This window comes from Schistocerca americana, chromosome 11 (assembly GCF_021461395.2).
Source record: "Schistocerca americana isolate TAMUIC-IGC-003095 chromosome 11, iqSchAmer2.1, whole genome shotgun sequence".
In the NCBI taxonomy this organism is placed as follows: domain Eukaryota; kingdom Metazoa; phylum Arthropoda; class Insecta; order Orthoptera; family Acrididae; genus Schistocerca; species Schistocerca americana.
In genome coordinates this window covers 139069707-139084936 of record NC_060129.1, presented here as the reverse complement: position 1 = coordinate 139084936, position 15230 = coordinate 139069707, and the positions used below count along the sequence as shown (strand labels likewise).

Sequence of the window (15230 nt, the reverse complement as noted above, 5' to 3'; positions counted from 1 at the left end):
AATCTCTTACGCACCCAGACTTTGAGGACAACCTGTATATAGTGTTTCTTAATTTTTCTTGGAAAATTGTTGCTTTATAACTGTTGGGGCCTTTGTACATTTAAATGATAAGAGATCATTCTGAGGCTGGCTGTACAGGTCAAGTTAGAAACCCTCGCTGTCCCCCTACTTGCAGGACCGAACGGGCAGGACTATGAGTACGAGTACGTCTACTACTACTACGACGACGACGACACGGCGGAGGCGGACTCGTCCGCCGCCCCCGACGCCGCCCCCGACGCCGCCAGCTCCGACACCACCGGCTCATCTTCCACGACCACCAGCACCACCACGACGACGACGACGACCACAACCACCACCACGACCACGCCGGAGCCCACCACCACGACCACTACCACCACCACGACGCCACCTCCGCCTCCCCCGCCGCCTCCGGCGCCGCCGGCGGTGAACTCCGTCCGCAAGCACGGCCACAGGAAGGATCGAGAGGACGGCGAAGGCGGCAGGTACGTATGCTGCACTCCTACTCCTGGGTTCGAATCCCTCTGCCTACATTTCAGGCGGGTTTCGGCTAGGGACACGGTACCGACGGAAGCGTATCGGTCACTCACGAGTAGTATCGTAATAAAAGTGTTGTAGTCGTGAAAGCATCGAAAGGGAAGTGTCAATACTTTGAAATATTGATAGTTACCCGTACTACTATACAGTGTGTAAACAAAATGTACGGCACAAATTGCAGGACACATTCCCCACAATGCAGACGAAGAAATCATGTTATATGAACATCGATCTGGAAACGCTTTGTTTCCATGTTACAACTCATTTTCTCCAACGAGTATTAACTAGATCAGATTGTAAGTTTTCCCAAAATTTGGAAATTTGGAATAAGTTCTATAGGTGCAAACTGCTCAGGTCACCGGTCCCTAAGCTTACACACTACTTAATCTAACTTAAACTACCTTACGCTAAGAACAACAGATACACCCGCGCCCGAGGGAGAACTCGAACCTCCGACGGGGTGAGCCGCGCGAACCGGGACAAGCCGCCCTAAACCACGCGGCTACCCCGCGCGGGTGAGTTTTCCCAATTGTCAAGTACGGGCAGACGTCAATGCTCACGAAAAGATTTCTTTTCAGTGCTTGGGCCGGCATTGTTGGTGACTGTTTGGTAGGGTCTCACTTTCTCCCACCCAGGCTCAACGGACAAAGTTATAATTGCGTAGAGAATATTCCACCTCATCTGTTTTATGTTGACTATGCTACAAATATAGCACCATTCTTATCCACTATCTATCAGAGATCATTGGAACAGCGGAAAGTTCCACGGGACTGGAAGAAGGCCCAGGTCATAGCAACCTATAAAAAGGGTAGAAAATCGGAAGCACATAACTACCGGCCAACTTCACTGACATCGATTTGTTTTAGAATCGTGGAACATATTTTGTGTTCAGACATAATGACCTTTTTAGAGTCTGAGAAGGTCATCTGCAGAAACCAGCACGGTTTTAGGAAACAGCGGTCATGCGAGACACAGCTGGCCCTCTTTGTGCATGACATACAACAGGCTCTACATACCGGCTCCCAGCTTGATGCCATATTCCTCGACTTTCGAAAGGCCTTAGACTCAGTTCCGCACTGTCGCTTGCTACAAAAAGTGCGCGCTTACGGGCTATCCGATGACATATGTGGTTGGATAGAAAGTTTTCTAAAGACCAGAACGGGGTGACTTCAACAGAAACAAGCGTTAACATCAGGTGTGCCCCAGGGCAGCGAAATAGGTCCGCTGTTTTTTACGATTTACATAAACGATCTGGTTGATGGTATTGACAGCGACCTTTGACTGTTTGCCGATGATGCTGTAGTCTACACGAAAGTAGTATCACAGGAAAGTTGTGAACAAATCAGTGAGAATTTGCAGAAAATAAATTGAAATTATTTCTCAATATTAGTAAGTGTAACCTACTGCGGATAACAAGGCGAAAATTCCAATTAATGTACGAGTACAAAATAAATGATCAGTCTTTGGAAGCGGTAACATCCGTCAAGTACCTGGGTGTGACTATTCGAAATGATCTCAAATGGAATGATCAGATTACGCAAGTAACGGGTAAGGCGAAGTCTAGATTACGGTTTATTGGTAGAATCCTGAAGCGATGCAGTCCTTCAACAAAGGAAATTGCTTACAATACGTTAGTTCGTCCAGTCTTGGAGTATCGTTCGTCTGTATGGGACCCTTACCAGTTGGGTCTGATTCAAGAGATTGAGAAGGTCCCAAAGTCTCATAGAAAGTTTGAAGTCGAACACAGGTGCAGATAGACGGCGCTCTAAGCGGGGCTGCTCACTAAATTCCGAAATCGCGGTGAACGCACATTGGAAGCGCGTATTCGTCACCGCCATACTGGCGTACCACCCGGCGTGATGGTATGGGGTGCCATTGGTTACACGTCTCGGTCACCTCTTGTTCGCATTGACGGCACTTTGAACAGTGGACGTTACATTTCAGATGCGTTACGACCCGTGGCTCTACCCTTCATTCAATCCCTGCGAAACCCTACATTTCAGCAGGATAATGCACGACCGTGTGTTGCAGGTCCTGTACGGGCATTTCTGGATTCAGAAAATGTTCGACTGCTGCCCTGGCCAGCATATTCTCCAGATCTCTCACCAACTGAAAACGCCTGGTCAATGGTGACCGAGCAACTGGCTCGTCACAATACGGCAGTCACTACTCTCGATGAACTGTGGTATCGTGTTGAAGCTGCATGGGCAGCTGTACCTGTACACGCCATCCAAGCTCTGTTTGACTCAATGTGCAGTCGTATCAAGGCCGTTATTACGGCCAGAGGTGGTTGTTCTGGGTACTGATTTCTCAGTATCTATGCACCCAAATTGCGTGAAAATGTAATCGCATGTCAGTTCTGGTACAATATATTTGTCCAATGAATACCTGTTTATCATCTGCATTTCTTCTTGGTGTAGCAATTTTAATGGCCAGTAGTGTAAATTTTGTCTACGCCATGTTGTATCCCCCTACAGCAAACGACCGCAGATTGCTGCCCACCCGTTCCGTAAGCTCATTTGTGTGTACAGAGAGAGAGAGAGAGAGAGAGAGAGAGAGAGTTGGTCTCGTCACGCTTCCCTGAGGCACTCCTGACGATGTCCGTGACGAACACTTGTCGTGTAGGGGGAGGTGCCTGGTTCTGATCCTGTACCTGCGCCCCTGTTCTCCTGCTGCGACGGTCCACATCGTGGCTACGCAGGCGCCACGGGACGCCACGCGCTTTCCCCGGAGAGGCCAAGTCAGCCGGCGCCGGGCAGGTGCCAAGGTCGGCGTGGCTTCGTGCTTCCCATCCCTGCTTTCTCTCTCTCCTTATCTCTCTTCCCGTCCCCAGAAATTTCTCCGCCAGATTTAATTCGGAGAGAGCTCCCACGAGCGCGGGAACACCTGCCCGCCGCCGATTCTCTAAAGAAACGCCTGAAAAAGAAAAGAAAAGTGTGCGGCACTGCCGGTGTACCACGACAGTTCCAGCAATCTCCGCCTGGATTCGCAGGCACAGCTAAATACCTAGGTGCTACAGTTGCGACCACCTTGAGCTGGAACGAACACACAGTGACGTTGTAATAGGTCCATGATTAAGGAATTTGTTGCTAGCGCAGTCGGGCAGATGTAATTTCGATGGATTGCTCATGCGGTGCCTGCGATATGCAAGGTATAAGAGAATCTCAGACCAGAGAGCAGTGTTGTCAGCAGCAGGAACTGTGTAGCAGTAGGAGTTTGCGGTAGCTAGCAGTCTGGTGTATCGAGTTGGCTGGGCCGGTCGTGTGGAGCGATGGCGGTGCCCGAGCGAGGTAGTATAAGGTAAAAGCAGCCTCGCGCATATGTAGTATTCTTATATCAAGACCCATGTAAATGTTTTAAAAAGAAATCTCTTAATAATAATCTTTCTTATAAAATTTAACTTCTCACAATCGTTCATCTCAATTTGAAGAATTTACTAATTTCTCCAATCCATGGTAATCCTGATTATTGTAAAGACAAATCAGTTGTTTCTTTTTATACATGACAGATCTATCGGCCAACATTGCACTGGGCTGCGCCAGAAAAATTTCTTATAGGAGCAGATATATACGCGTTATCCGGCGACCTTATTGAGGTAAGAATTTTCATTTTTATTCAGAATGATGTTTCAGGGCCATGACGCAGCGGTGCTGACGTCCAGAATCTACCAGTTTAAATTCACAGTCATTATTGAAAGGTCATAAGTGAGCGAGGTTAGTCACATTGTATTATTAGTAGGATATGGAATTTATCTGTTGGGCAGTTACACTGAATGTGAATTATATAATTATATTTTTTACTGTTGGGAGGTTTAGGAATTCTTTTGTGGGGAGGTTACACTTGACTAACCTCGCTCACTTATGACCTTTCAATAATGACTGTGAATTTAAACTGGTAGATTCTGGACGTCAGCACCGCTGCGTCATGGCCCTGAAACATCATTCTGAATAAAAATGAAAATTCTTACCTCAATAAGGTCGCCGGATAACGCGTATATATCTGCTCCTATAAGAAATTTTTCTGGCGCAGCCCAGTGCAATGTTGGCCGATAGATCTGTCATGTATAAAAAGAAACAACTGATTTGTCTTTACAATAATCAGGATTACCATGGATTGGAGAAATTAGTAAATTCTTCAAATTGAGATGAACGATTGTGAGAAGTTAAATTTTATAAGAAAGATTATTATTAAGAGATTTCTTTTTAAAACATTTACATGGGTCTTGATATAAGAATACTACATATGCGCGAGGCTGCTTTTACCTTATACTACCTCGCTCAGGCGCTGCCATCGCTCCACACGACCGGCCCAGCCAACTCGATACACCAGACTGCTAGCTACCGCAAACTCCTACTGCTACACAGTTCCTGCTGCTGACAACACTGCTCTCTGGTCTGAGATTCTCTTACAGCTTACATATCGCAGGCAGCGCATGAGCAATCCATCGAAATTACATCTGCTCGACTGCGCTAGCAACAAATTCCTTAATCATGGACCTATTACAGCCTTTTCAGGATGAAGTGGTACTGATTGAGTTGCGTGTGGATTTTCCATTGCCCATATCGGACAATTCTGTGTACTAACATATCCTGTCACATGGAAGTGGGCTTCGTGTGTCCACAAAATCTTCCACCACCAATCATTGTCCACTTCCGTGTGAGCAAGAAATTCTAAAGCAAAGGTCTCTCTTGCTGACAGGTCAAACTGGAAGCAACTCGTGCGCATGAGTAATTTTGAATGGATAGCGAAGAAGGATGTTTTGTAGAATTTTTACGCACCGTGCTCACGGGTATGTCCAATGCTCCAACAATTCTCCGTGCACCACACGTTTGCAGACCACCACTCATATCCTCCTGTATTGCTGTGTCGACTGCTTCCACTGAAGTCGAATGATTTCGTTTCCTCCCTATACCTGGTTGCTCACGAAAAGAACCTGTCTTTTCGAATCTCCAAATCATTTTCTCCGGCCCCCGGCAGTCATCGGACCAACACCTTTTCTCAAAACTTCAAAAAAATGGTTCAAATGGCTCTGAGCACTATGGGACTCAACATCTTAGGTCATAAGTCCCCTAGAACTTAGAACTACTTAAACCTAACTAACCTAAGGACATCACACACATCCATGCCCGAAGCAGGATTCGAACCTGCGACCGTAGCAGTCCCGCGGTTCCGGACTGCAGCGCCAGAACCGCACGGCCACCGCAGCCGGCCAAAACTTCAGTGTCCGGAACTTCTGCAGAGTGACGTGTGCCCAGTCATCGTTCTCGCTTTACAAGCAGAGCGCGATCCTGCATTGAGACAGCCATGTCGAACGTCGCAGACGCGAAAGGAGGAAATGCCGTGTACCAGGCGTGTTTATACCAACTTGAATGGGTCGAGTGCATGACAAGTGTTTCCATTTGCGTATTCTGACACATACAGCGCCTTCTATTGACCAATTTTCACACTATTTTTTTCTTCTGCCATACGTTTCCCCCTTCTCTGATAATACAGGGTGGTTCGAAAAGAATACCACAACTTTAAAAATGTGTATTTAATGAAAGAAACATAATATAACCTTCTGTTATACATTATTACAAAGAGTATTTAGAAAGGTTTTTTTTCACTCAAAAACAAGTTCAGAGATGTTCAATATGGCCCCCTTCAGACACTCGAGCAATATCAACCCGATACTCCAACTCGTTGCACACACTCTGTAGCATATCAGGCGTAACAGTTTGGATAGCTGCTGTTATTTCTCGTTTCAAATCATCAATGGTGGCTGGGAGAGGTGGCCGAAACACCATATCCTTAACATACCCCCATAAGAAAAAATCGCAGGGGGTAAGATCAGGGCTTCTTGGAGGCCAGTGATGAAGTGCTCTGTCACGGGCTGCCTGGCGGCCGATCCATCGCCTCGGGTAGTTGACGTTCAGGTAGTTACGGATAAGGTTTCATAACTAACCTTTTTCGTAGGACTCTCCATACAGTTGATTGTGGAATTTGCAGCTCTCTGCTAGCTCTGTGAGTCGATTTTCCTGGGCTGCGAACAAATGCTTGCTGGATGCGTGCTACATTTTCATCACTCGTTCTCGGCCGTCCAGAACTTTTCCCTTTGCACAAACACCCATTCTCTGCAAACTGTTTATACCAACGTTTAATACACCACCTATCAGGAGGTTTAACACCATACTTCGTTCGAAATGCACGCTGAACAACTGTCGTCGATTCACTTCTGCCGTACTCAATAACACAAAAAGCTTTCTGTTGAGCGGTCGCCATCTTAGCATCAACTGACGCTGACGCCTAGTCAGCAGCGCCTCAAGCGAACAAATGTACAACTAAATGAAACTTTATAGCTCCCTTAATTCGCCGACAGATGGTGCTTAGCTCTGCCTTTTGTCGTTGCAGAGTTTTAAATTCCTAAAGTTGTGGTATTCTTTTTGAATCACCCTGTATTCTGTTGCAATTTGACGTCATTCAGACAAAGTGGTGTTATTTCTGTGGCGGTCAATTCACCCTTATCAGCCAATTGCTGTTGAGCGGGAGGGCCGGGACATGTAAACAACATTCACAGTTTATAACAACAACACTTTTATTAAACTGTTCTTTATATTTAAAAAATGTTCAAATATGTGTGAAATCTTACGGGACTTATCTGCTAAGGTGATCAGTCCCTTAAGCTCACACACTGCTTAGCCTACTAAGGACAAACACACACACCCATGCCCGAGGGAGGACTCGAACATCCGCCGGGACCAGCCGCCCAGTCCGTGACTGCAGCGCCTAACACCGCTCGGCTAATACCGCGCGGCTGTGACTAAAAGTCTAGGAGGTTTTGCTGTAATGTAAAATCACTAAGCGGCTCCATATCATCTATTCCCTCATGGACGATGCAGGCACCAATGCGGAAGGTACCAGGGAGAAGGCCGAAATCGTGAATTCGGTCTTCCTCGATTGTTTCACACCGGAGGATCGTAATACGGTCCCTTCTTTCAATCAACGTCGAAATGGCACATACTGTGATCACCGATTGCGGAATAAAGCAACTACAATCGCTTGGTTTTGGAAAGGCATCAGAACGAGATGAGATTCTAGTAACATTCTACAAAGACTATGTCAAAGAACTTGCTCCCCTACTAGCAGAAGTTTGTCGTACGTCGCTGGAGCAACTCAGGTACTGACTGGAAAAAGAGCGCAGGTCATTTCCATTTTCGAGAAGGGCCGCAGGACAGATGCACAAAATTGTCGACCTCTGCCTGTATAGTTGAGGTCTATCTGCTCGAGAATTCCGGGGAACATGTTTTATGGTCATTTATTATGCCGTTTTTGAGAGAGCGCGAATCTCCTCTATTAGAATCAACATGGATCTTTCGAAACTCAGCTAGCTCTGTTGCTACATGAGATCCACAGTGCTGTAGACAACGGTGCTCATGTTGATGAGGTATTCCTTGACTTTCAGGAAGGCATTTGATACCGCAGTTTAGTAAAAAAAAAAAAAATACGAGCTTATCGAATATCGGACCAGATCTGTGATTCGATTCGGGACTTTCTTGCAGAAAGTACTCAGTATGCTACTGTTAAGGGAAAACAATCGGCAGATGTGAAAGCTAATTCCCGGAGTACGCCAAGGCAGTGTGGTAGGACTGTTACTGTTTAGAATGCGTATAAATATCTAGCAGAAACCGTCGGGAGCTCTTTACATCTACATCTACATCTATACTCCGCGAGCCACCTTACGGTGTGTGGCGGAGGGTACTTATTGTACCACTATCTGATCCCCCCTTCCCTGTTCCATTCACGAATTGTGCGTGGGAAGAACGACTGCTTGTAAGTCTCCGTATTTGCTCTAATTTCTCGGATCTTTTCGTTGTGATCATTACGCGAGATATATGTGGGCGGTAGTAATATGTTGCCCATCTCTTCCCAGAATGTGCTCTCTCGTAATTTCGATAATAAACCTCTCCGTATTGCGTAACGCCTTTCTTGAAGTGCCCGCCACTGGAGCTTGTTCAGCATCTCCGTAACGCTCTCGCGCTGACTAAATGTCCCCATGACGAATCGCGCTGCTTTTCGCTGGATCATGTCTATCTCTTCTATTAATCCAACCTGGTAAGGGTCCCATACTGATGAGCAATACTCAAGAATCGGACGAACAAGCGTTTTGTAAGCTACTTCTTTCGTCGATGAGTCACATTTTCTTAGAATTCTTCCTATGAATCTCAACCTGGCGCCTGCTTTTCCCACTATTTGTTTTATGTGATCATTCCACTTCAGATCGCTCCGGATAGTAACTCCTAAGTATTTTACGGTCGTTACCGCTTCCAATGATTTACCACCTATGGCATAATCGTACTGGAATGGATTTCTGCCCCTATGTATGCGCATTATATTACATTTATCTACGTTTAGGGAAAGCTGCCAGCTGTCGCACCATGCATTAATCCTCTGCAGGTCCTCCTGGAGTACGTACGAGTCTTCTGATGTTGCTACTTTCTTGTAGACAACCGTGTCATCTGCAAATAGCCTCATGGAGCTACCGATGTTGTCAACTAAGTCATTTATGTATATTGTAAACAATAAAGGTCCTATCACGCTTCCCTGCGGTACTCCCGAAATTACCTCTACATCTGCAGATTTTGAACCGTTAAGAATGACATGTTGTGTTCTTTCTTCTAGGAAATCCTGAATCCAATCACAAACCTGGTCCGATATTCCGTAAGCTCGTATTTTTTTCACTAAACGTAAGTGCGGAACCGTATCAAATGCCTTCCTGAAGTCCAGGAATACGGCATCAATCTGCTCGCCAGTGTCTACGGCACTGTGAATTTCTTGGGCAAATAGGGCGAGCTGAGTTTCACATGATCTCTGTTTGCGGAATCCATGTTGGTTATGATGAAGGAGATTTGTATTATCTAAGAACGTCATAATACGAGAACACAAAACATGTTCCATTATTCTACAACAGATTGACGTAAGCGAAATAGGCCTATAATTATTCGCATCTGATTTATGACCCTTCTTGAAAATGGGAACGACCTGCGCTTTCTTCCAGTCGCTAGGTACTTTACGTTCTTCCAGCGATCTACGATAAATTGCTGATAGAAAGGGGGCAAGTTCTTTAGCATAATCACTGTAGAATCTTAAGGGTATCTCGTCTGGTCCGGATGCTTTTCCGCTACTAATTGATAGCAGTTGTTTTTCAATTCCGATATCGTTTATTTCAATATTTTCCATTTTGGCGTCCGTGCGACGGCTGAAGTCAGGGACCGTGTTATTATTTTCCGCAGTGAAACAGTTTCGGAACACTGAATTCAGTATTTCTGCCTTTCTTCGGTCGTCCTCTGTTTCGGTGCCATCGTGGTCAACGAGTGACTGAATAGGGGATTTAGATCCGCTTACCGATTTTACATATGACCAAAACTTTTTAGGGTTCTTGTTTAGATTGTTTGCCAATGTTTTATGTTCGAATTCGTTGAATGCTTCTCTCATTGCTCTCTTTACGCTCTTTTTCGCTTCGTTCAGCTTTTCCTTATCAGCTATGATTCGACTACTCTTAAACCTATGATGAAGCTTTCTTTGTTTCCGTAGTACCTTTCGTACATGATTGTTATACCACGGTGGATCTTTCCCCTCGCTTTGGACCTTAGTCGGTACGAACTTATCTAAGGCGTACTGGACGATGTTTCTGAATTTTTTCCATTTTTGTTCCACATCCTCTTCCTCAGAAATGAACGTTTGATGGTGGTCACTCAGATATTCTGCGATTTGTGCCCTATCACTCTTGTTAAGCAAATATATTTTCCTTCCTTTCTTGGCATTTCTTATTACACTTGTAGTCATTGATGCAACCACTGACTTATGATCACTGATACCCTCTTCTACATCCACGGAGTCGAAAAGTTCCGGTCTATTTGTTGCTATGAGGTCTAAAACGTTAGCTTCACGAGTTGGTTCTCTAACTATCTGCTCGAAGTAATTCTCGGACAAGGTAGTCAGGATAATGTCACAAGAGTCTCTGTCCCTGGCTCCAATTCTGATTGTGTGACTATCCCATTCTATACCTGGTAGATTGAAGTCTCCCCCTATTACAATAGTATGATCACGAAACTTCTTCACGACGTTCTGCAGGTTCTCTCTGAGGCGCTCAACTACTACGGTTGCTGATGCAGGTGGTCTATAGAAGCATCCGACTATCATATCTGACCCACCTTTGATACTTAACTTAACCCAGATTATTTCACATTCGCATTCGCTAATAACTTCACTGGATATTATTGAATTCTTTACTGCTATAAATACTCCTCCACCATTGGCGTTTATCCTATCCTTGCGGTATATATTCCATTCTGTGTCTAGGATTTCGTTACTGTTCACTTCCGGTTTTAACCAACTTTCCGTTCCTAATACTATATGTGCACTATTTCCTTCAATAAGAGATACTAATTCAGGAACCTTGCCCTGGATACTCCTGCAGTTTACCAATATTACGTTAACTTTTCCTGTTTTTGGTCTCTGAGGACGGACGTTCTTTATCAACGATGATAATGTCCTCTCTGGTAAGCCGTCAGGTATTTTATCGTTTCGCCCAAGGGGGGGTCCCTCTAACCTAAAAAACCCCCGTGTGCACGCCACACGTACTCTGCTACCCTAGTAGCTGCTTCCGGTGTGTAGTGCACGCCTGACCTGTCTAGGGGGGCCCTACAGTTCTCCACCCAATAACGGAGGTCGATGAATTTGCAACCATTATAGTCGCAGAGTCGTCTGAGCCTCTGGTTTAGACCCTCCACACGGCTCCAAACCAGAGGACCGCGATCGACTCTGGGCACTATGCTGCAGATATTAAGCTCAGCTTGCACTCCGCGTGCGATGCTGGTTGTCTTCACCAAATCAGCCAGCCGCCGGAAGGAACCAAGGATGGCCTCAGAACCCAAGCGGCAGGCGTCATTCGTTCCGACATGTGCTACTATCTGCAGCCGGTCACACCCAGTGCGTTCAATAGCTGCCGGAAGGGCCTCCTCCACATTACGGACGAGACCCCCCGGCAAGCACACCGAGTGCACACTGGCATTCTTCCCCGACCTACCCGCTATTTTCCTGAGGGGCTCCATAACCCGCCTAACGTTGGAGCTCCCTATAACTAATAGGCCCGCCCTCTGTGACTGTCGGGACCTTGCCGGAGAATCTTTAAGACTGTTAGCAGACGTTGCAGTTGTCTATAAAAAGGCAGCAATGCCAGAAGACAGTGTCGAGTTACAGAATGACCTGCAGAGGTTTAATGAATGTTGCTAGCTCTTCCAGGTGACCCCGACCGCAAATACATGTAAGATATAGAAAAGATGTAGGAAAGAACTTCGCTGATGTACAACTACGCTATTGATGACAAACTGCTGGAAACAATATCTACCGTAAAATATCCAGGGGTAACTATCCACAGCGACCCTATGCGGAATGAGCCGGCCGCTGTGGCCGAGCGGTTCTAGGCGCTACAGTCCGGAACCGCGCGACTGCTACAGTCGCAGGTTCGAATCCTGTCTCGGGCATGGATGTGTGTGATGTCCTTAGGTTAGTTAGGTTTAAGTAGTTCTAAGTTCTACGGGACTGATGACCTCAGATGTTAAGTCCCGTAGTGCTCAGAGCCATTTGAACCTATGTGGAATGATCAAATAAACAAGTTAGTAGGAAAAGCGGATGGAAGATGGAGTCATAGGAAGAATCTTAAGGATATGTAATACATCCACGGAAGATGGCTCTTGTTCGATTGATTTTTGAGTAGTGTTCATCAAACTGGGGCCCTTGCCAGGTAGTACTTTTAGAGAATTTCACGGGAAAAGGTGTATGGCCCATTTTTCTTTGCAGAGAACACTGTGACCGGAGGCACATATCACAATATGCTTGAGAAATTTATTTCGTCACAGTTGGAGGCTGATCCGAATGACTTCATTTACCAACAGGATGGGGCACCGCCACACTGGCATCTGGAAGTGTGGGAATTTTTAAACTGAAAGATTACTCAACGATTTATCGGTCGCACTGGACCATATGATGCAGCCTTACATTATTGGACTCTGAGGTCACCGGACCTGACTATGTGATTATTTCTTGTGGGGATTCATAAAAGACTTTATGTCCCTCCGTTACCAACAACAATTCATGAACTGCGACATCGCCTAACAGCAGCTGTGGAAGCTATAACTCGAGTTATGTCCACTGTAGTGTGGGAACACTATGAGTACCGCACTGTCATATGCTGTGGATCTCAATAGGAGCATATTGAACACCTATGAAAAGTTACGAAAAAAAACTTTTTCATCAAAAAACAAAATTCATTGTATATGTTTATTAGTTTCAGAAATATAGACGTGCAAAATCTGATAATTCTTTTTGGATTGGATAGTTTGGGGGAGGAGACCAGACAGCGAGGTCATCGGTCTCATTGGATTAGGGAAGGATGGGGAAGGAAGTCGGCCGTGCCCTTTCAAAGGAACCATCCCGGCATTTGCCTGGAGCGATTTAGTGAAATCACGGAAAACCTGTATCAGGATGGCCGGACGCGGGATTGAACCGTCGTCCTCTCGAATCCGAGTCCAGTGTGCTAGCCACTGCGCCACCGCGCTCGGTGATTCTTTTTGTTACACCCTGTATTGATGAAGAAGGTATCGGGAGTCATCAGGCCGTGCAACGCTCTGCCATTGCCCCAACGTGCAGTGGCGATTGTCACGTGCCGATTTCACTCGTAGTTGCCAATGTGGTGATGTAAACATTGGCACATGCTCAGCCGCCAGCTGCTGACGCCCATCGTTAGGTGTCTTCGGTGCACTGTGTATTCAGACACACTTGTACCGTTTCACTTCCATACATGGCTACACTACACACAAACGATTTCCTGACACTTAAATCTATACTCGTTGTTAACAAATTTCTCTTCTTCAGAAACGCTTTCCTTGCCATTGCCAGTCTACATTTTATATCTTCTCTACTTCGACCATCATCAGTTATTTTGCTCCCCAAATAGCAAAACTCCTTTACTACTTTAAGTGTCTCATTTCCTAATCTAATTCCCTCAGCATCACCCGACTTAATTCGACTACATTCCATTATCCTCGTTTTGCTTTTGTTGATGTTCATCTTATACCCTTCTTTCAAGACACTGTCCATTCCGTTCAACTGCTCTTCCAAGTCCTTTGCTGTCTCTGACAGAATTAAAATATCATCGGCGAACCTCAAAGTTTTTATTTATTCTCCATGGATTTTAATACCTACTCCGAACTTTTCTTTTGTTTCCTTTACTGCTTGCTCAATACACAGATTGAATAACATCGGAGAGAGGCTACAACCCTGTCTCATCCCTTCCCAACCACTGCTTCCCTTTCATGTCCCTCGTCTCTTATGACTCCCATCTGGTGTGTGAAAAAATTGTAAATAGCCTTTCGCTCCCTGTACTTTACCCCTGCCACCATCAGAATTTGAGAGAGATTATTCCAGTCAACATTGTCGAAAGCTTGCTCCAAGTCTACAAATTCTAGAAACGTAGGTTTGCGTTTTCTTAATCTAGTTTCTAAGATAAGTTGTAGGGTCAGTATTGCCTCACGTATTCCCATATTTCTACGGAATCCAAACTGATCTTCCCCTAGGTAGGCTTCTATCAGTTTTTCCATTCGTCTGTACAGAATTCGCGTTAGTATTTTGCAGCCGTGACTTATTAAACTGATAGTTCGGTCATTTCCACATCTGTCAACACCTGCTTTCTTTGGGATTGGAAATATTATATTCTTCTGGAAGTCTGCGGGTATTTCGCCTGTCTCATACATCTTGCTCACCAGATGGTAGAGTTTTGTCTGGACTGGCTCTCCCAAGGCTGTCAGTAGTTCTAATGAAATGTCGACTACTCCTGGGGCCTTGTTTCGACTCAGGTCTTTCAGTGCTCTATCCTATTTCATCTTCATCTACATCCTCTTCCATTTCCATAATATTGTCCTCAAGAACATCGCTCTTGTATAGTCCCTCTATATACTCGTTCCATCTTTCTGCTTTCCATTCTTTGCTTAGAACTGGGTTTCCATCTGAGCCCTTGATATTCATACAAGTGGTTCTCTTTTCTCCAAAGGTCTCTGCCCAGCATTAAAGTCTAACGTTAGTCCCGCCACAGTTCGCCGCCTGTCCTGTTTTACCAGTCTGTCCAACCTATGACGTCCGACGTCTGTAATGAGGGGTGGTCACCCAGCGCCATGACGTCTGCACGTGGTTTCGCCACGTGTTGAAGGGACTGGCCACAGCAAGTCGTGCAATATCCGAAATGCTCGTGTGGAGCCTCCGGGCCATCACTACCCGCGCTCAAACTCTGATAGACAGCGCGCCTCCCTACCCTATACAGGTACAGCACATTCAGCGATGTTACATGTGCTGTGCGTGTGTCTGACTAGCAGTCATTCCTCGCCTCGGCGGCTTTATGTTGATTATAGATCTATGGTCAAAATGTGCTGGCTGACCTGTGTAGTTACCTTACACACGACACGCTACAATTTGGATCTCTTCTAAAGGCAGATGGTTGCAACTGGCGCTAGCAAAGTGGGAAAGCCGACCAAGTAACAGGAACAAGTAATAACTCAACCGGTATTGAGAACACAATAAAAATTCGGAGGCATTACTTTTCTGCACGCTCCGGTCTCCCTGTCTCTCTCTCTCTCTCTCTC

The 15230-nt window shown here is 45.7% G+C and overlaps 1 protein-coding gene across 1 annotated transcript in view; it reads left to right on the top strand.

Moving 5' to 3' along the window:
* LOC124553392 (proteoglycan 4-like) overlaps positions 1-15230 on the top strand; it is a 256733-nt gene that overhangs the window by 194337 nt on the left and 47166 nt on the right. Inside the window, exon 6 of the mRNA XM_047127261.1 lies at positions 176-506. Within this exon, the coding sequence (XP_046983217.1) occupies positions 176-506 (331 nt within the window). The remainder of the gene's footprint in view (positions 1-175; positions 507-15230) is intronic.